This window comes from Semicossyphus pulcher, unplaced genomic scaffold, assembly GCF_022749685.1.
Source record: "Semicossyphus pulcher isolate SPU_LCO1_2020_fin unplaced genomic scaffold, fSemPul1.0.p SCAF_20, whole genome shotgun sequence".
Classification (NCBI taxonomy): domain Eukaryota; kingdom Metazoa; phylum Chordata; class Actinopteri; order Labriformes; family Labridae; genus Semicossyphus; species Semicossyphus pulcher.
The window spans coordinates 21,278,001-21,298,890 of record NW_027211694.1 but is presented as its reverse complement, the minus strand read 5'-3'; the positions used below and the strand labels follow the sequence as shown (position 1 = coordinate 21,298,890).

General features: G+C 42.0%; 1 protein-coding gene across 3 annotated transcripts in view; it reads left to right on the top strand.

Annotated features, from left to right (window-relative positions):
- sbf1 (SET binding factor 1) overlaps positions 1–20,890 on the top strand; it is a 74,807-nt gene that overhangs the window by 13,763 nt on the left and 40,154 nt on the right. For all 3 annotated transcript variants that reach the window (XM_069670932.1, XM_069670933.1, XM_069670931.1), the window contains exons 2-5: positions 14,012–14,097; positions 15,954–16,091; positions 16,339–16,467; positions 16,678–16,788. In XM_069670932.1, the coding sequence (XP_069527033.1) occupies positions 14,012–14,097; positions 15,954–16,091; positions 16,339–16,467; positions 16,678–16,788 (464 nt within the window). The remainder of the gene's footprint in view (positions 1–14,011; positions 14,098–15,953; positions 16,092–16,338; positions 16,468–16,677; positions 16,789–20,890) is intronic.

The window sequence follows — 20,890 nt, the reverse complement described above, 5'->3', positions numbered from 1 at the left end:
TGTTCACTCTTGCTGCTGTCGCTCTCTGAGGCCATTTCCTCCCCTGAAAAGCTTTTCTTTTCTGTTTTGGGGGTTCTGCTGGTGGAGAGGGGGGGGGGCATTCGTTCTGCAGGAAGGATGTGAGTTTGCTGAAGAGCTTTAGCACAAAGAAAATGTCCCACATTGTCTCCAGGGCGACGGCGGCTGCCAGATGGAGCCGGGTTTTTATTTTTTCACCCGTTATTTGGCTCCCAAGCGGCAGCTTCTCTCAGACAGTTGGTTTCTAAAACGGACTGGCTCATTTATTTATGCAGGATAATTATCTTCGCCGTCATCGGACACCAAATCAGACAGCTCTAAATGTCAAGTGTTACTTATTGATGTGCTGATGGGCTCTGTGGTTCCTCTGACACAATGAGAGGCCTCAGTCTGCTGCTTTTAATCAGAGGGCGACTCACTCTTCTTCATATTACTCAACAGGACTGTCCTGCATGTGTGTGTAACAGAGAGTGTGAGCCTGTGCGTTCACATGTGAATGAATGTGTGTAACAAACTGGGTGGACAGCAGAAGAGCTCTGTTAAAGGGTGTGGTTTAGAGCCTGAATATTATGATGTCATAGTTTTGTGTTTGTTCATCCAAACTGGAGATGTAATCTTAACACAGTGCAGATGCTGTCGTGGAAAGTGATGCATTAATGGCAGCTCACCGCGTCATGTACATTCTGATCCCACTTAAACTGACAAGTAGGTAAGGCGTCGCAAATTATGACTGATTGATTTCTGGAAAAAAAATGTCAGCAGGATTATTCTCTCTTGACACAACCTGCATGGATTCAGGCCGACATTAAACTGGATTTATTTTTAGTAGAAGAGAGCAGGATGATTTTCTGAGGCTGGCAGAAATCGTACAGCAGAAGACAAGCCAGTCCAAAGTTAAAATATTTAAACTTTCTGCCGTCCGGGGTGCAATGATTAGTCGACATTGTCAACAACAATTGATGACAAAATTTGCCAATAATTACTTGGTTACATCATCGCACGTTTTTCATGCTGTGTGCAGACATAACATCGTTTTCTCGAGCTGAGTTGCTGAGGGATGACCTGTCTCACATCCTTACTATCTCTGCTGAGAGTTGAATATGCAAAACAGCGACCGGGAAGCAACATGCAAACAATACAGCAAAATAGAGGCGGCTGATGGAACACCATCGCGTCCTAAGACATGGAAGCATTTCACCCTCAATGCTGCAAAGAAAAGGATCACCTGCAGGATTTGTAAAGCCGACCTTGCTCATCACGGGAGCACGTCGGTAATGCCATGTGTTTGCTATCATAATGTGATGCAGACAGCAGGACTGTACTTTAAAGAAGCACATCAATGCAGATGTTCTCATCAATTTTCACGTGTGGAAAACTGTCAACGTCTGTTTTAAGTCAATCCTGAATGTTGCAGGTCAACACTGACTTAGAGTTAACCGGCTGAGACTTATCTTTGATATGAAATGTATTTCACTAAATGTTAACGCCCTCTAATATATGTCACCGAGCAGCTCCTGCCTCTAACAAACGCACACTCCTCCTCAATACCTTGTTCACTTCTTAGTATTTCGTGGGCGGAGCAAGGCTCAGACCTGGGGGCGAAGTTTCAGTTTAAAAATCCAAACGTCACAGAGCTTGTGAGTTAAGTTTCATCAGATCTTGTTTCTTAAGTAAAAAATTAACTTCATGTAGAAGTTAACTCGCTTTAGATCTCATGGTACACTTCATTCCGTACTTAGTAGCAGATCTGCACACACATTCTGTTCATGCTCACAAAGACGGAGGGAAACAAACAAGGCTCAAAGGTCTTTTGTCCCGACGGCTGCTGTCGCTGTGGAAACAGCCTGATGTCGTGTCACTGTGGTTAGAGAGCCTGCAAACGAGAAGCTGCGGTCTGGTTCAGCACCAAGAGCGTCACACACACACACACGCAGTCACACACACCCAGTTACACACTCATTTCAAGTCTGACTGCCATCATTCAGAGATCACATGACCAACCGGTCTGCTTCCCTCCTGTGTCACAGAGCATCACAGCGAGTAGTCATCTGTGTGAGGAGTCATTGCTCCAACACACACAGACACACACAAGCGCTACGTGTGACCCACATTTCCTCCCTTCCTCCCGTCTTTCATCCTCTTCAGGCCTGTCTCTCTCTCGGTATTTTAAGAGGTTGTCTTAACATGCGTTTTATTTCTAAGAAACAGCCTGTTTCATGGTCGCTCTGTGAGGCTTTTGGTTGATCGTTGGCCCGGCTCTGGTTGATGAAGCTCTGATTATTTCTGTTTTGGTGTGCAGCAAAATAAGAAAACAAACCCCTGCTTTTTTGCTTATCTTCAAGACTAATCACTGTTGTTTACCAAGTGATAAAGCAGCAGTCAGATTCACAATTTGACAATATATGCAGTCTAACATTTACTTTAAATTGACATTGTTATGATCTTATTTCTGGCTGCATTGATAGTAGTTATTTTGAATCGTGGTGGGCCTTTCTGTGTGGAGTTTGCATGTTCTCCTCGTGCATGCGTAGGTTCTCTTCAGGTACTCCAGCTTCCTCCCACAGTGCAAAGACATGCTCGTTAGCTTCATTGGTGACTCTAAAATGGCCGTTGTGTGAAAAGGTTGTCTGTCTGTATCTGTAAGCCTTGTGATTGACTGGCAATCGCTCCAGTTGTAACCCCGCCTCTCGCCCAATGACAGCTGGGATAGGCTCCAGTCCTCTTGTGACCCTTACCCGTATTTGTTTAAGGATTTTTGTACCTGATTGTGTGTGCCAATGTTTCCTTAATGTTGTTTTTATGTTTTTACCTGGCTGCAAAACTAATTTCCCCTCTGGGACGTTAAAGTTAATGTCGACAGTAACCCAGGCTAACTGTATGCAACATCATTTTCAAAAGGCAGCCATAGGGACGGGATTGAACAGATTAAATAATGGGATAGTAATGAAAATGAACAAAACATTTAGTAAAAACATCATGTTCTATTAACATTTAACATTGATAAAAAAGTAAACAGAAACTTACCGTTTCCAGTAAAGGAACTAAAAAACAGATGTGGGGGGCGCTGGTTTAGAGCAGGTTCCTCATGTACAGAGGCCACAGTCCTCGACGCACTGATCGCAGGATCAACTCCTGGTCTGCCGGTCATTTGGCGCATGTCACCCCCCACTCTCTACTCCCCACATTTCCTGTCTCTCTTCAGCTGTCGTGTCCAATAGAGGCAAAAGCAAAAAATATATATACATCTTAAAAAAAACATGCAGTTGTAAACTTCCTCGAAAGCCTGTAATCAACTTGCGACCATTTTGAAATCGCCCGGCCGAACTATTGTGCATTAAACACAATTACTTTAGTTTGCAGACCAAGAGGCCTGATTTGGCTTCCACTGGCTGCTTTTCAACAGCAGTGTCTGAAAAGCCTGTTCACAGTCTGCACATTGATGGAGTCTCTCTGGTTGCTCAGCACTGTAGGACCTGAATGCACTGATTGTGACTTGCTGATTGTGTTGCTCTCAGTGTGAACACACAGCTGCGGATGCTCTCCTCCAAAGTCATGCGGTGCAAGACGTAACTTAAACAGGGCAATACAGACGTTGGCCTTACGATCAATTATCAGTTTGGTATTTGAGTGTTTTGTTATTCTCTGTTAGACGTGTTTAAACAGGTTTAGTTCTGTTTTTAAGGGTTTAATTTGTTGTGTTTATAGTGCTTTAAATCTGTGTAACCTTTCCTTATTTCTTCTCTTTATTGGTGTTTTATTTATATTTGTCATATTTGTCCTTGTTGTAGCTTTATCCTTGTTTGGATCGAGGGGTTGACCCATGCATGTCAGTCTGCACAGTTCTGTGAGAAAGCATGGTCACTAGGATTTTATTTTTGTTGTTGCAGCAAGTCGTGCGCAGAAAGTCTGTCCAGGAGGAAATAAAGACAAGATGCACAGATGGAAACCTGCAGGTGGAGTTCAAGGTCAAAGCCAGAGTCTGAGATTTGAGGATATAGTGTGCTGCAGGAGGAAATTGTCTAAATCAGAAAAAGGATGCATGACAATGTGTTTTTAAAAAAAAGACACTGTGCAAAACATTCACTGAGTTGTATCAGAATCAGCCACATCGTTATTATGATCAAGCCTCACATCTGATCTGACAACAGGTTGAGCTGATTGTTTGATGTCTCATCCCTGCGTCTCCTCTGACTCCACGCGCTGTACATTCCTCTCCAACCGCAGCTTTTGGAAATCTTGTCTTACATCAGCAGCAGCTCTGTTGTGCAGTCGTGCCTGCAGACTGCTCGCAAACTTCCTAAACAGCAGCTGAACTTCTTTCACCTGCAGCTCAAACACACCCAGCATGGACGTGTGCCAATCCTAAATGCATTTCCCCCGGGCTGTATGATTATGGTTAGTAAGGAAATCACTCTAATTAATCTGATTGTAAGAGGAACACATCTGAAGACATCGGGAGTCAAAATTAGGTCAACGTTAAACGCAGCGGGTCACGTGATCAAAGTGAAACCAAGTGTGAAATGATGATTTTGTGTGACCTCTTTAGCTCGTGCTAGTGAGAAATGTAATCGCTTAATTAAAGATGAGAGTCTCTGTTTGTTGAATTAAACATGAGTAAAAGTGTCTCCAAGTCCAAATGCCAACCTGCAGCTGGTTGAGACAAAAATCAAGGTCAAACAGAATGATTCGAGATGATACATCTGGTGCAGCACCGCTGTGTGTGTGGGGGTTCCTCTGCACTCCGCCTGCTGGAGCTTTGCCATGTCTAGAGTCATTAAACTGGAAACCAGCGGCTGTGACATAAAGAAGACTCTTATTATGTGATGTTTTAATCTGCTTCTGTCAGTGTGCTCAATGTGTGACCATAAGCACCTTTGCAGACATCTTTGCTTTTATTGTCATGAAAATTATCCTTCTTCAACCTCGGATGTTTTTATTCATCCTGTTATGTATCACTCAGGGCTCGACGTAAGCAGTGGCCCGGTGGCCCAACGGTATAGTTGTGCCAGTGCTGGTGTGCCACTAGGGTCCACAAGCCCACAATGCACACAGTATAGTAGCCCTCCAGAGATCCAACGCGCTACATGCTAGTCGCTGCATGCGCAACACAGCAACTGTCATTCCAGAACACGCTAACTGAAGTTAGCAAGCTACCGCGGACTTGTAAACGGTTTTTAAAACGCCCTACTCCGGGTCAAATGCCAGGAAAAGGGGCAACACACCTGTTTTAGCTTTAGAGCACACATGAGGGAGATTTACTTCCCCCAACACTGATGACCCACGTAACACCCATAGCAGTGTTTCCCACACCTGTGTCAACTGCCTGTAAACTGCTTTTTTTTTTTTACTCAAGGTGGCTACAAGTGTGTGTATCCCCGTGTATCAGTGGCACCTCGTCCTGGTGCACGTTGAAGCTGTGGCTACATAAACGGACCGTTCACTGTGCGGACGTACCGCAGACTGTTTACTTTTAACGGCTACACCTGCAGCACACACAGCGCCAGGTTGTGTGCATGCCGACAGAAAGTAGGAGATTCCGTTTTGAAAATTACTGTTATTTATAAACCTCTTTATTTCATCATATGATTTGGTTTATTTTTACAGTTTATAAGAGTTCCACAATTGAACACAGACCTGTTCAGTAATAAGAACCCTTACATGAGGAGAAACAAAATTAGACGTTAAAATAATACCAAAATAACAAATTATTTCAGGGCCAGTGGTTTTAAAGGCAGGGCCAGTGAATTTGGAAAGTTACTGGCCCAGAGTGCCAGTGGAAAATTGTGCTCATGGTCAACCCCTGTTGCTCTTCTGGTTTTGCACCGGTTGCATGATATAAACATCATCAGCCCGCTTACTGGCTTGCGGTAAATATTCCTGAGTATTACCTGCTGCGCTCACACATCGGCTTACTCTGATTTCTTGCAGGCATTTTATTAGGAAGCTGGCAGGAAAAAGTCTGCATAAAGTCTGGGTGAAATATTCGGCCTTTTGCGTTCACACATGCAGCTCAATTTGGGAAATTTTCATGAGCAGTGCATGTGTGAAAGGGGCGATACAAGCTCCATGCTGCAGTGTTGTCCCAGAGTAAGACCGTATTGTCTGTGCAGCACTTTAACACCGTTCCTTTGTAAAACATGAAACAAAGCTTGCTTCTTGCACATGTAGTTGTCATTAGGGTTTGCTGTAGCCCCTGCATTGTTTGGTAGCTCATTGTTCTGCCAACAAACTGCGGATCAATCCAGTAACACGCAACAGTGTTTCTGCAGGAGCTGGAAAAAATTAGATTTAATAACGGGTAGTTTGATCCAGGCGGTCTGCAAGGCCAAAATCACATTCCAGCCACAGTAATGACTCCTACAAAACAGGACGGTCCTGGGAGAGGAAACTTTTCTTTTATTTGTTGTTGTTTTGTGCACCAATAAGAACATTTGTACAACATAAACTTGTACAGAATGAAATAAAAACCAGCATGTTAGAACAGACGAAATGACAACATGATGTTGGCTGTGATCGCTGCTGAATGATGCTGCCTGAAATACTTTAGATAACTGCAGCTTTAGTTGCACAGAAATAACCCTCTAAATTAGCCATTGTTCTCCGTCTCAGTGAAGCAACAAGGAAAGACTCCGGACATTTCTATTGTGTTGTTCAAACATTTGGAAATTGCATTTTGATCAGTGAAGCACAAACTGTTTTTTTTTAACTGTCGTGCCAAAAAATCCTCTTTGAATTGAATTAGTTTGAGATTTATTGAATTGAAAAAACACAAAAACCACATTAAAGAGGCACAAAGATCCTGTCGTGTTTATCTGATCAGTGAAACCACTGTATGATCTGCACAGGAGAGGGAACAGCTTGAGTTTAAGGCCATGAAGAGAGACTTTTGTTGCCTTGTACTTCATAATTTCGAGGATTATGTAATGCTAGCTAACTTGTTATTATTTTAACCATAATATTTTCCTACCGATAAGAGTACCGCCATTTCCCACTCTACTCTGCTGTGATTGGCCTGTACTCTTTGCCCCGAGTTTACCCTCAAGGCTTTCTACAAGGAAGCTTTTTTAGACCATGAATCCAGCTAGCCAGCTGTTTGTGTTGTGTGTGAAATTACACTTTGAACTATTGTTTCAACCCAAACGATACCATTTTTCAAAACTTAGACAAATACTCTGGCATTGGTGCTTAAACCACTAAACCGCGACCATTTCAGGACACTTAGTTGGCAAGGTTTACGGGGAAAAAAAACATGGCTTGGGTTAAAATATCAAGTCGAAGTTGGTTCAGACAGGGCATCAAAAGTTGTCTCCAGGTTGGTAGTCCTGCATTTGACTTATTGGCTAACTCGCTTATGACAGCACAGTGGTACTAGCCAATCACAGCACAGTAGGGCGGGACTAGGTGGTATACTATTGGATAAAAAAACCTGCTTGTAACTAAACTGTAAAAGTGCAGAAGTTATTCAGCTTCAGGTTTGTTACCACCTCCTCTCGGGCTGCACTATGACACCTGAGTTTTACATGTAGCCTGGGAAAAACCCAAAGATCACAAATCTGACTCCTAACCAAAATGGCACACGTATATGCACCTAAGTGTAGATTATATCCGGAAACAGAAGCTTGAAACGTGGTTTGGGCCTAGTAACAAAAATGTCCGACCGTTTCTGAGACGCCAGCTTAGTTTCACTTCACATTCGTGGTTGGATCAGCATGTGAACTTTGAGCCCTTTGGTTTCAAGTAATGCCGTTTGAAACTGAGAGTTTACACGTTGGGAATTTTGGAGGATGTAATGCAGCTTTAATTTCAAATATCCTTTTATTATAGTTTTTATGTGAAAGCTTTACTTGTGTGCTAGCAGCCCAAGTCTGTTACAGAGTTCAGTTATCTTTAGCCAAACGAGATGTTTCTTTTCAGTTAGGTGACCATCACTGTTGGATATTTTCATCACACCTGGTCTGCTCATTCCTGTCCTGTTACAGGCAGCTGATATGGACTTTATACTGCAGCTCCCTGTCAGGACTCACAGGCTCATAGCTCCCTGTCTGACCTCGTCCTCGTTCCTATCTGGCTGCTTCAGCTCTCAGCAGAAAGTGTTACAACTGCAGAGTCTACTTTCACTTTCTGAAGCCTGGTGAATTAGCCTCAGAAGGGCCATAAAAACCCGAGTTTATAGGGATTTATTTTCGGATTTATGAGGCTGGAGTTATTATAAGGCTGGTGTAGGGCTTTAAAATTGCATAAGTTATATTCTCAGATTGTTACTTAGATATAAATGCAGAGAGAAGAATTATTTCGAAATGTTTGAACGATCTAAATGCGATTATTTGTGTGATTATATCTGTGGAAGAGATGCTCTGTGTGATATCAGACAGACTTTTCCATGTACGAAAACCAAAATGTTTATCATAGTATTGATCGTATTGCAAAATCCATGTCGTGACAGAACGTGACACCGGTGATGGTGTGAAACCGGTATACCGCCCACCCCTAGTCCTAAGGCAGGTACTTAACAAACATACAACAAATTTTACAATTACAGGACACCTCACAAGACGGTCCACAGGACAGCACACAGACATGCTCACAAACAATTTGACATCCAGAATGGACACATTTGTTACATGACAATAACATACCCAGCTACAATAAGCAAGATAAACCCGAAGCCCCCAGGAGCGAGCATCAGAGGAGGAGAGTGCACGACTGGTTTGTTTTTAATCAGTGAAGACTTTTGCAGACGTCACCTTGTACTTTCAGAAACACTGAACATTTTTCATCATTTTCAGACGTTTTGTGGACCAAGCACTAATGGATTAATGAAAAAGGGCTTCAGATCAATCAGAAATGCAGTCCTTAAAAGCATTAAATCGTGCCATTTGTCTTGTGTCCATCATTTTCAACGCATGTAAAGTTATTGCTTCTTTGCAAAAAGAAATAACCTACATCTCTATTTGCTGGTAGGGCTATCCCTGTTACAACCACTGCTTATTGTTTGTGAGAAATTCTGAGAAGCTCTAAAGCACAACTCAGATCAAAGATAAAAAAAAAGTCTAGACTCCAGCTGCAGAGAATCTCTGAGAATTTACTGAAACACTGTTGAGCAACTTTGCATTGTCATAAAGACACATTGTTATTTTAGCAACACGAGGTACAAATAGAAACCTCTTTGTCTCGCTCTGTAATTTCCTTTTGTCCAACTAAAATATGTTGAAAGTTGTGTGTTGTAGTTTAAATGTGCGTTGTTGTAATCAGCTTGAACCGCAGCACAGTCACTGTCTCGCTGCGTTCCTCCTCGTTTCTCGGAGTAATTGCTGGTTATGTGACGTTAATTTGAAGACCTTTGAGTCCTGTTTACATTCCTTGAATTCCTTTTTGTATACATGCACATATTCTTGACATCACTGGATTAGAGTTAGTCTCTTGTGACGAGGAGACACTTCTTGTATGTTGCATGCCTCTGCATGAACCAGCCCAGTGCAGGGAGGGAACTGGGTTTGGTTTTGTTTAGGTCTTTTACTCCCAGCAGACTCGTTGTTGCATCCCTCCCTCGGCTGCAGGATGTCCTGCTTTGACTGGCTGAATGATCCCCACCCTGCCTCACTATTGGCTCTGTGTGTTTTTCTCATTGTGTGTGTGTGTGTGTGCGTTCTTGACACACCCACAGCTTGTCACACACTCCCATTGCTGCAGAACCAGGCGACATTTGCGGTGCTTCTTTAAATCACGTTGACATCAAGTCCCAGCATGCATCAGCTCTGGTGCACCAGATGATTCATCCCAGTAAAAGCAGGGGGTTGGCTCAGTCACGTGTTCTTAAGTGTCATAGCAAAGGCTCGTTCAGGCTGCAGGCAAAGGTGGCCCAGTTTTTGTTCATATGTGACTCAGACCTGTTTTTTAATAACGGTGTGAACAGCAAAGGCACATGGAAACTGATTATTTTAAGATTTAGATTTTTGTAACTTGAAGAGTGACAGGAAATATGGGGAAGAGAGAGTGGGGATGACAGGCTTCAAAGGGCCATGAGTCAGAGTCGAACCTGTGGCAGATGTGGCGAGGACTTTGCTCTTCCAAGCTGAACCAGCGGCCCTTTTTTTAAACTATTTTTAAATCAAGATGAACTTTTGTAACTATTATTCTGCAGAGATCAGCACTGTTATCCTGAAATGTTGGATGATTCTGTTTCTGTGAAGCCATTCAGGTCTGACTCCCCTCACCTGTGGCTCTGACTCTGCATTAACTCTGTACAGAAATATCAGCGTTTTGCTCCACAAAAAGCCATAATTCAAAGTTGAACCCGCTTCATTCTCATCCTCTTACTTGTTACTTAGAGACAGGACCGATTTATCTGTTGGCTGATATTATTGGGCAAAGATTTATAAGGATCTCAATAAATGTTCTTGATAAGCGTTGATATGAAAATCATCAATGCAGAAAACAGAAATCAGAGCGCACTCCAGCTCCAGGGTTTACCATCTTCTCTGCACTGTCTGCAGCACATGAAGCAGAGCAACACAGCTGAGTAGACACTGGTCCACGCTAGAATCGGTTTAATATGTTAAATATTCTTTGATTAAGTGATCTGTTTAAGAATGTAGCCTTCTGAGTAGCTTTGCACAGTCGAATCAGGGCAAAATCAGTTCATAATCCAACTAGAGATAGTTTATTTTTATTCAACATCAGCCGTAATATAGGTCATATAACCAATAACTTTTTGCCAAAAACAACAACTACATAATGGGTACGTAGTGGTACATACAGCGCTTCTGAGGTGCGTTGGTGTTGAGATGATCATTTCTGTAGCATGGTCGTATATGAGAAGTGTAGATCTGTTTTGGGAAGAGCTAAGTGCGTGAGAGTGGTGGTAGAGGGACTGAGAGAGAACAGAAGTGAAGTGTCGGGGACCGTAGCAGCGGAAGAGCAGAGAGAAGAGTGATCGGTAGCTGTATGAACAGCAGATGTAATGTATAGTTTAGGCTGTTTGTGCATAATGAAGCCTACGACTCCTCAAGACTCGAGTCGCGCCCCCCGTGTCTTGCTTCCTGCATGCTGCTGGAGTATAAAGTGACAACTTGAATTCAATCAAATCATTACAGTTCAAACAATTAATATTACACCAGGTTCAAACGATATATCGAATTTCGATTGAAAAGTGACACCCTAGTACAGACTCATCATTATCATCTTCTCAGTTATAATTGAGACCGTAACACAGACCTCAATTGCCTCCATGTTTACGTCTTAAAAACGAAGGCATGCATGCAACGTCTTTGTAATTGTTGCAGCTTTGTATTTGTGTTATGTGCATGCACAGACTCACAGACTTGTGGGTATTTTATTTTCTGAGGTTGAAATCACACAAAGATAACGTTTGTCTACAACTATAAGCGGCCCTTAGTCAAATTTCTGAGCATTGATGTTGCAACTGTGCTTCTTTTATATCACTTAAACTTAAGCTCCGGAACTGAAGCAGTTCATGTTCATCTCTCTCAGGAGTCATTTTTAATGATGCCAGAACACTTTAGATAATATCAGGACTCAGAAATGATGTTTAATTGTCTCCAAACAAAGTGAAAATGAACCTCTTGTCTTTGATGACTTGATCCCAGAGCACGGCTCCCACAAGCGTCCACATGTCCCAGTTCACAAGGGAGAGGCGACGACTTCAGCGTTCCCCTGTGTGTTTTGGGAGCTGGCCTACTTTCTGTTTGTGTATTGTCTCTGTGTGTCTCTGCTTCTGTTTAAGTTCCCTCGGTAAATGCCCACAGGCTCTGTTATTTCTCTGAGACAGCACTTCGTCCTCACTGTCCAGGCTCGGTCTAAACGCTGGTGAAAATCTCTTTTATTAAGCATGGGATAATATTTTGGTTTGTGCATTTTTCTGCTAGATTTGCATCCTTTGTGTTGGGAGGATAAGTGTATTCTCTGTGTGGATGAATGCTGCCATTAAGCAGCCTGCCGGGCTTCAGATGGAGCTAAGCTGAAAGACGGGCCTGTGGTGGTTACATAAGTCGCTCTTTGTCGTGTCATTGTGCCTCTGTGATGAGCCGAGCCGGGCCAACGGTGGAAATGGCCTCATTAAGCAGCAGCAAATAATCATTTAACACATCTCTGACTGTTTAACAGGCAGTTTGGACGGAGTCACAGAAGAATGAACTAAATGTTTGAACGTTACTTTTCCCTTTTGCATAAGTAACTGATTACTGAGGAACTTAGTGGAAGTGTTGTAGTTAAATTATATGTTTTACTTCAGCTGCTTATAGCTCAAGATCTTACAGTAGTAATCTAGGGCTGTAATTCTTCTGTTATAATCTGTTATTCCTTGTTTTGGGGTTTTTCTTGCCCCAAAATTTTCAGGGCACAAATTGAGGCATTTACAAGATTTTGGTGGCATTTAAAATAATAGTTACAGAAGCAAAAATTGCTGTTTTTATTCTGAAATAAGGTCAGATTTAAATGCATACAGTAATTATAACCTTGTACCAACATGAGCAAACATAAAACAAACTGTTATTGTTCCAAAGAGAAGTGTGCAATCGTGTGCACGTAAAGAGAAAGCAGAGAAAGTTATTTAGCTTATAATAGTCGTTGTATTTGTATAATGCACATGTTTATAGATGCAATTAAAACCTTATCACACTCTACTAGCTAGTAGCTACTTGTTCCTTTAAGAGAAGGAGCTGCATGTTCTGTCAGTTCTGGAAATAACTTTTGATACTTTAAAGCTTAAAGAGGGGGTATTATGCTGTTTCACAATGTAAGACATATATATATATATAATGTTACAATGTTGGATGTTCAACGTGGGTGAAGTTTCAAATCTTTAGGTAAAAGTATGTTGCAGTAATCCCCAGGCTTCTCAGCTCAGTCTGCAGGCTGCTGTGAACACCAGGTTTCACACAGTTTTTTTCTACACACATGTAGCAGGGTTTGGAGAGCTGGCCAATCAGAACAAAGTGGGCTTGAAGGGGCGGGGTTTCTTAAAGGGACAGAGCTGACTGAGTCGTTTCAGGCAGAGGCTGTATGAGGGCCTGCACAGAGCACCAGTGTGAGAACAATGATCAGAAACTGTAAATGATGCTAAGCTACTCCACAGGTATCACAGAGTGAAATATGAAGCTTGAAGCAGCATAATACCCGACCTTTAATTTCCCAGGTTTATTGAGCTCAGTTATGTTTGTCACCACTCTAATTATTTGAATCATCAGACCCACATTGTAGGCTGAAACATTAATATTAGCACTGCCAACTTGCTGCTACTTTAGCTAAGACGCCAGTCAGAACACATGTTAAAGTCCTTAAAGTTTGCACTAGTTTTACTCACAATAATCAAATCAATGAGGCCTGCTTGTATTGTGACGATGACATGAATACTTTTCCTTTATCAGAGTTATTAGCGTTTAGCTATTCAAGGCTATGTTTGAAGGAGTGAGCTCTGCATGCTCGACAGAGGAGGAGAGTTGTCCTTTTCACTTTTCAAATAAATGTTTGAGGTGATGTTTGCCTCTTGATCATAGTTTGGAAGTATTCTGGGATTTCTTGGTGCATTTTTGCCCTTTGCCCTCCTTATTTTCTGACACTTAGCCCATCAGAGCAGTTGAGTTTTGTTTGGAAACGTCTTCCAAACAAACATTCCCGTCGCTGTCTGAGTAATTTCTGTGCTGTATTGCTATTTAACTACATGTAGCTCGTATTTATAATGACAACAAGTCACAAAGTTCATGGAGTACATGACTTTTATGACTGTGTACACCCAAGTCATGGTTGTGTAGTGTAGCGAACATACATTTTCTCTTTACGTGATGTATGTTTTTGAATTTTGTGCCAACATACAGACTATTAAACACCAACAAACGAGAAGAACCAACAAACATCATCCTGCTGATATGATTTAAAACTCAATGGGGCTTAATTAAAGAAACAAACAGACAACAAACAGTCTAAATAACACAGACTGACCTCTGTATCTGTCTCTCTCTCTCTTGTCTCTCTGCAGTGGAGGGCGAGGGTCAAGGTCGGATTCTCCAGCGGTTTCCTGAGAAAGACTGGGAGGACAGCCCGTTCCCACAAGGCATAGAGCTGGTAAGTCAACACTCATACACGTTTTCCAGTACGGCTCAGCTCTGGCCTCTAACATCCAACAATACAGCATGTATATGAGGGATCGATGCTTTCATCAACCTGAAAGAGATGCGTTTAGTGGCGACTCCTGAATGATTTTAGAAGGAATAGACGAGTCAGCAGTCTGCATTTTAAGCTATATTTTAAGTTATATTCCCTCCAGGCTTGACTTATTTATAGACATAAGAAAACGTATATTTTTACACCAACAAGTGAGGAAACATTTCAACTTGAGAAGCATCACGGACCCATTTAACCCTGGTGACCTGATGAGAAACTTAGATATGACTAACAAGGAGGAAGCTTTAATCTAATCATTGCAATGTCACTTTAGTCCACAGCAAGTGATTTAACAAACACCAGGTACATTATAAACTAATTTAAAATGCACAGTGCTCTGAGATAAACAGACCTTTAATGATACTATTAGACACATTACTTTAAGCCTCTAAGAGTAACAAAATAACGAGTATGCTGGGTGTTATGTGCATTGTCCAAAGGGGCAACTATTGGGGCTTGAGACTTAAGTCTTGAATTATACATAAATATATAACGAGAGAGAAAAAAAGCTTTAAAAAAATAAGTGCATGTTCAGAGTCTGAGCAAGATTGGGGAGGTGGCATATTAATGAGGGATGCTCCTAACTGTGTGAAGATTATCACGACCTTATAGAATAGATAGGGTATCGCCCAGACATCATCAATTCACATTTAAATAGAGATTTCTGTTCCAGTCAGTTCATTAGTTCGTTAAAAGCTGAGTTAATGTGTGTAGGTGTACTGCTGATATTTCACCACTTCCTGCAAGGCAGTGATGGGCCTTTCTGTTGTCAGTATGTTCTGTGGTTAGCTTATGTTACCAGTTTTTGTTGTGAGGCTTTATCTCAACCAGTATCATTCAGGGACTTTTATTAAAGTTTGATTTGTAGGTTTTTATGCAGGTCAGGTTTCAGGCCTGTAGACTAACCATGGCAATTTGTTTCAAGGGTTCTTGTGTGCATTATGTCCGCTACGCTGTGTGCACTTTGTGACAGACTGGATGTCACCTATATTGATTGAAAATAAAATGGTTAAGCTCTAATGTGCAAATAATTCAATAATTGTGTGTTAATTGCCCAACCTGGCTGCAGAAAGAATGATTTACTCTCCGAACAATCTAATCTAATCCACATTTAACACAACAATCCCTTGCAGCTTTACCGTCTTTTCTTTATATATTGTGAGCATAATGCATGATCTGCATGAAATGATCGCACACTTGTCATTTACTTTATGAACTAGTTCCGTGTTGATTAATTGAAGACAAACTATTTGAGAAGTTTACACATGTCAGTTATTTGCCAACTTCAGAATAAGTCATCAAGTTAGTGCAGCAACTTTAGATAAATACTGTCGAAGATGAAAGTTATACCTTCACAAAAGAACACTGCTAATATTGACTTTGTATGTTTGCTCACCTAGGCAACAATGACAACATTTCATGTTGGCAAGTAAATATTTGAAAATGACATACCGTAACTTCTTCTTACCAACTACATTGTGATTACAAATACGAGCAAAATACATGTTTTCACATCAAGTCGGAGCTCTGATGATGTCATCATGTTAAATTAAACAAGCAGAGTTTTCAGAGCCTGTTTTGTTTCGTTAAAGACAGCCCATCCCAGGATGAATCACCCACTGATCTTATCATCCACCTTTGCACTAATCTTTCTCCTTTTTCTGAATCCCCTTGTCCCTGTTTCCCCTCTGACCCCTCTGCTGTCATCTCCTCTCTACCCTCCTCCTCCTCCTCCTCGTCCTCTTCCACATCTGTAGTTCTGTCAGCCCAGCGGTTGGCAGCTGGTTCCTGAGCGGCAGCCCGCCTCCTTCTTTGTAGCGGTTTTGACCGACATCAACTCGGATCGTCACTACTGTGCCTGCTTCACCTTCTGGGAGGGCCTGGACAGACTGCAGGTGAGACAGACTCCCATCCAGGCTGCAACACCAGTGCTGAATTATTCCCCTCCTATAGAAAAGAAATTACTTAAAAACTGAAGAAGAAAGAAATTAGACCAGCGCCAAAATAAACCTGTAAACCCTGTGTGTAAACCCTGTGTGTAAACCCTGTGTGTAAACCCTGTGTGTAAACCAGGTTCATAGTGTGAAACGTTGCTCTCAGCCGGATGTAATCTCAGTTATAAATGTTTTTCTCTGTTTTCAGCTGCAGAAAGCCGAGGCCAGCGAGGTAGATGAGGTGGATGAGGAGCCGGCCGTCGTCCAATCAGCTCAGGTTTTCGCCCCCAAGAGCCTGGTGCTGGTGTCCCGACTGGACTACACCGAGGTGTTCAGGGTACGACAAACACACAACTGCTGAAAACATTCTCTGCCTGTGTCTTTTGTGTTGAAGCGCTAGTATTACATGAGTTCATAGCCAATCATGTGGGACCAAAACACAACACAGAACTTCCGCATTATCATGTTACTACAGTAAACAGGCTGTGTCTGTGCCCTGAGGCATGTTTTTGTTGACCTTTGACCTCTCTTGTGTCCCTCTAAACAGAACTGTCTGGGTCTGATCTACACCGTCCATGTAGACAGCCTCTCTGTCCCCTTGGAAACAGTGATTGGAAACCTCCTCACCTGTATCATCCCCATAGCTGGAGGCTCTCAGGTAACTGCTGACCCTGAATCTCTCTTTCACACAGACACCTGTATGAACTTCTCGTCTCTACACAGGCAACAGACAAAGGTTTTGATTTGACGTCATAAAGATTGAAGCTGTTGTGACCAAGAATGAACTTGACACCATTCTTCCGTGTCATTTTCTTTGCCGTTACATCTCCTTGGTTTTGCTGGATGCTTGACGCTGTTTATTTCACTACATGCTACGCTCTGTAGAGACGTAGATCTTGGCCTAGCGTGCTCGTGCTACATATCGCATGCATGTATGATGCGTAGCCTCAGCCGAAGTCTGACATGCAGCATCCCAGAAGTATAACCCCACGTCCTTGTGATGCAGAACGCAAACGCTGTAGTTTAGCTGCTCGGTGCTAGTTTGTATTAAGCTGCTACGGCCTGCTGGCTTCCACATGAAGCGTAAACTCTCATTGTGATTGCCAGTCTCAATGCCTATGTGCATGTAACATATTTTTGGGTTTAAGTTACTTAAACAAATAAGCTCTTGTTTATTAGCTCTAGTTCCAACGTGATCCACTCAGTTTCAGTCGTGGTTGTTTGCAGTACATGAAGAAACTGTCACATTCGCAGTACAGTGGCTTAGAAACTAGGGCTGCATGATAAATCGTTTGACTATCGTAATTGCGATGTGTGCATGTGCAATATTCACATCACAGGACGTGCGATTTTGAGGCAAATTAAATGAAACACGTAAAGCTGTTACTTTATTGTTGCTCGGTGCAAAACGAAAACTTGCCAGTTTCTCGTTTTCCATCATTAATCTGCAGGAAAAGTCCGTCTGATATCACTGTAGTGCAGCTCTTTATGAAAGCACAGAGAAGTGAGCACTGTGTGTCACCTGCCTGTAAACTGTTGAGCATACAACGCTGCTGCAATCATAGATAATGTCGGCGGGAAGATCCGAGACAGATGCTCCGTAACGTTTTATTGCTGCAAGAGGAAATAAAAGCTGGTAATTGATAGATTTGGACCCTTGATGTAAATGTTTGCGTGTAAAAACTATAATTATGCACATGCAGAAGTGCTTGTAATTTCCTTTGTGCATGCATAAATAAGTAATGCATGGATTACTATCTACAGAGAGTCATGAGGGAGAGAGTTTTCGTCATAGAGCTGGTCTCACATTCAGCTCAGTCAGACGTCCTTTGAGCACACTTTACTTTTTAGCATCATTTTATTGTAATTTCAAAGCCTCATGAAACACGCAGCCTTTAAGTGTTCAGCGTCTCTTAACAGATGTAGACGGATTCATCACATTTTTGCAGCAACGTCGGCCATGAAAGAAAACAACAATCCTTCGATTTATAACCAGATAAACAAAACAAACATGTTTCTGTTACGTAACTTATCATATCTGAGACTCAACATCTCAACACTTGGACCCACGCTTCTGTTTTTATGTTTACTTGCTGAATAACTGAAATATTTCAGCAGAAAAAACATTTTTATGCTGAAGTTTTACAGCAGCATTATTTGTGAGCACTTTTGGGTTATTTTTAAGTTATTTCTCATAAAATTTTATATATTTTTTCTTGTCTTTTTTAACCCATGTTCTTTTAAACATCACATCCAGAAAATAGTGACTTCTCTCTGCTTTATAATCACTTTTTGGTACAGTCACATTTGAATTGATGCACAAGCGGTAGAAAGTGTCTATTTTCTCCAAATGCACATGAGTTGACCCCTCCTCCTGTGGTTTCCAGATGTTTTGTGTGTCATGTGTGTGCGCTCTACTGTACACTGGTTCCTCTGTGTTACAGATAAGTGAGTCCCCAGTTTGTAGTTTAGAAAAGGTTCCTCAGGTCCTGGCCTGTGACTGGCTGCTGGCCTGTCTCCAGGTAACTCTCCCGTTTTTGCAAGCTTCACCAATCAACAACCGGCTCGATGTTATTGATTCTGTTAATCAAACAGACCCTAGTTTTCTGTTTCTTTAAGGAATGTGTTCTGTTCTTCAAATCATGCGTGATTGATGACGCTTCAGCTTTTTTTTTTTTACCTGCTTTTTTCTGTGTTTTGTGATCAAACAGTTTCCACAGGATCATGTTAATCATTTCATACATTTCTTCCTTTTTTCTCATCAACTTTATTTGTTAGCTTTTTAAACACTGATTATTTACATGTTGTTTCTGTACTCTATTAAACACACACACACACACACAGATTCAAACCCGTTGCTGTGCAGGTCGTTGTTCCTGCTGCTCGGTGACCATATGGGGCGGCAGATGGCTTCCTACGGGGCAGCGCAGCTTCTGAATGACAGAATCTGATCTAATCAGTATTAACACACATACAGACCAAAACAACAGGGGCTAAGTGCAGCTCTCCTCACTCGCACGTAAACACACTAACCCTCAGCGGTTCACAGCCAAACATAGAACATTTCTGACCAAACAGAGCTGCATAAAAACCAATGTATGCAGTTTGTTTCACTTAAACACCTGTATGTTTGCACACGGATCCTCGAGGCTTTTTTCTCTCCAGCCAGGCACAAACTGTTCTGTTCCTCCGTCTGAAGAGGACACAGGCCACTTACACACACTTACACACATTCCTATGACAGGACTCTTCTATCAGCTACCACAGGGTCTGTTCAAGCTCAGCCTGAACGCACAGAACAGAATCACTCCAGCGACACAATACTGAAATCATCTCCACAATAAGATGTATTATGCAAATACAAACTGAGAGTCCTCTGACCTTCTGGAAATCCTACTTCAAAGTTAAATTTAATGTGTTACCTGTAATATTTGTGTTCACACATTTAATATAAATAATTTCAAAACACTTAATACGAGTAACACATTACTAAAAACATTAAGCTTGATAAAACGACAAAGTAAGTTTCTCATAAAATAACCCAACATGCACTGACATTACATGAAGATAGCTAAGTTAGCGGTCCTAAATGTCTTACAGGATGAAGTGTTGCCTTTATATTCAGACAGGTTTGGACATAGCTTGACATTTCTACAGTACATTTTTTAAAAATATCCTTAACCAAACTCCTGATCAGCTATTTCCCAGTCATAGTTTAGCACTCGTTTATCGGGGGGCTATAGAGACCAGATACGCCGTATTTATAGGTGAAACTAGGTGTGAAAAATGAAATAAAAATGCTAAGATAGGGGGCGCTGGTTCAGCTCAGTTGGTAGAGCAGGCGCCCCAGATACAGAGGCTGCACTCCTCCTGCAGTGGACGCAGGTTCCACTCCTGTCCCTGCATAGTGAATGAGTCAGTTTGCAAAATCCTGGATGACAAATGCCAGAACTGAAGAGCTTCATTTACACAAAGTTCTTGTCACATCTTTGTTAGTGAGGGTCACTGAAAGTGGCTGGAGTTCCTCTCATGTAGCTGCCTTTTATCCCAGTGAGCTAATTCACAATTATTTTCTTAAAGAAGTAACGGTACAGTTAGTTGCATCACTTCTTGCTAAATAACTAAACTAAACCAGCAGGATGTTACGACACAATCCAGTTATTTATCTGAGTAGTTTACACAACCCCGATGAGAAGTGGAGCGCAGGCTGTTGGCCCCATGTGAGAAATGTGAGTGAATTACAGGAACGGAGCTGCAGGACAGCCTCGTGGTGAGGAAGACCCTTAACACAGAGAAGTGACAAACTGCTTTTGCATCCTTTTTCTGTCAAGTCCTCTTGAACAGAGTAGTGAATCATGTACACGACCCTGACCTTTGACCTGTGTGTGTTTGTGGAAGTGTGGGTGGATGACTTCTGTTTACTATGCAGTAAAGTGAACTGCTCCTCTCAGTCGATTAGTGATTGAGCTGTTACAGGAACATGTCTAAATCTGTCTCTTAAATAAACTCACGTGATGGATGAGAATTTCTATCCCAGTTTCTCAACACTGTCTGTCCCACAGCCAGCTGCTCTTACCGACAGACATGGATAACAGTAACACAGGAGGAGTTGCACCGGAGAGAAAACCCCACTGCAAACTGAAAGTTGGATAATGTGCTCTCCTGGCGGTTAATGGCACTTCTTATTAGTCACATGACCAGACAGGCTTTGTTCTCATGTAGCCTCACTTTTCTTATTGCGTGAGGTTGGAAATGTGATC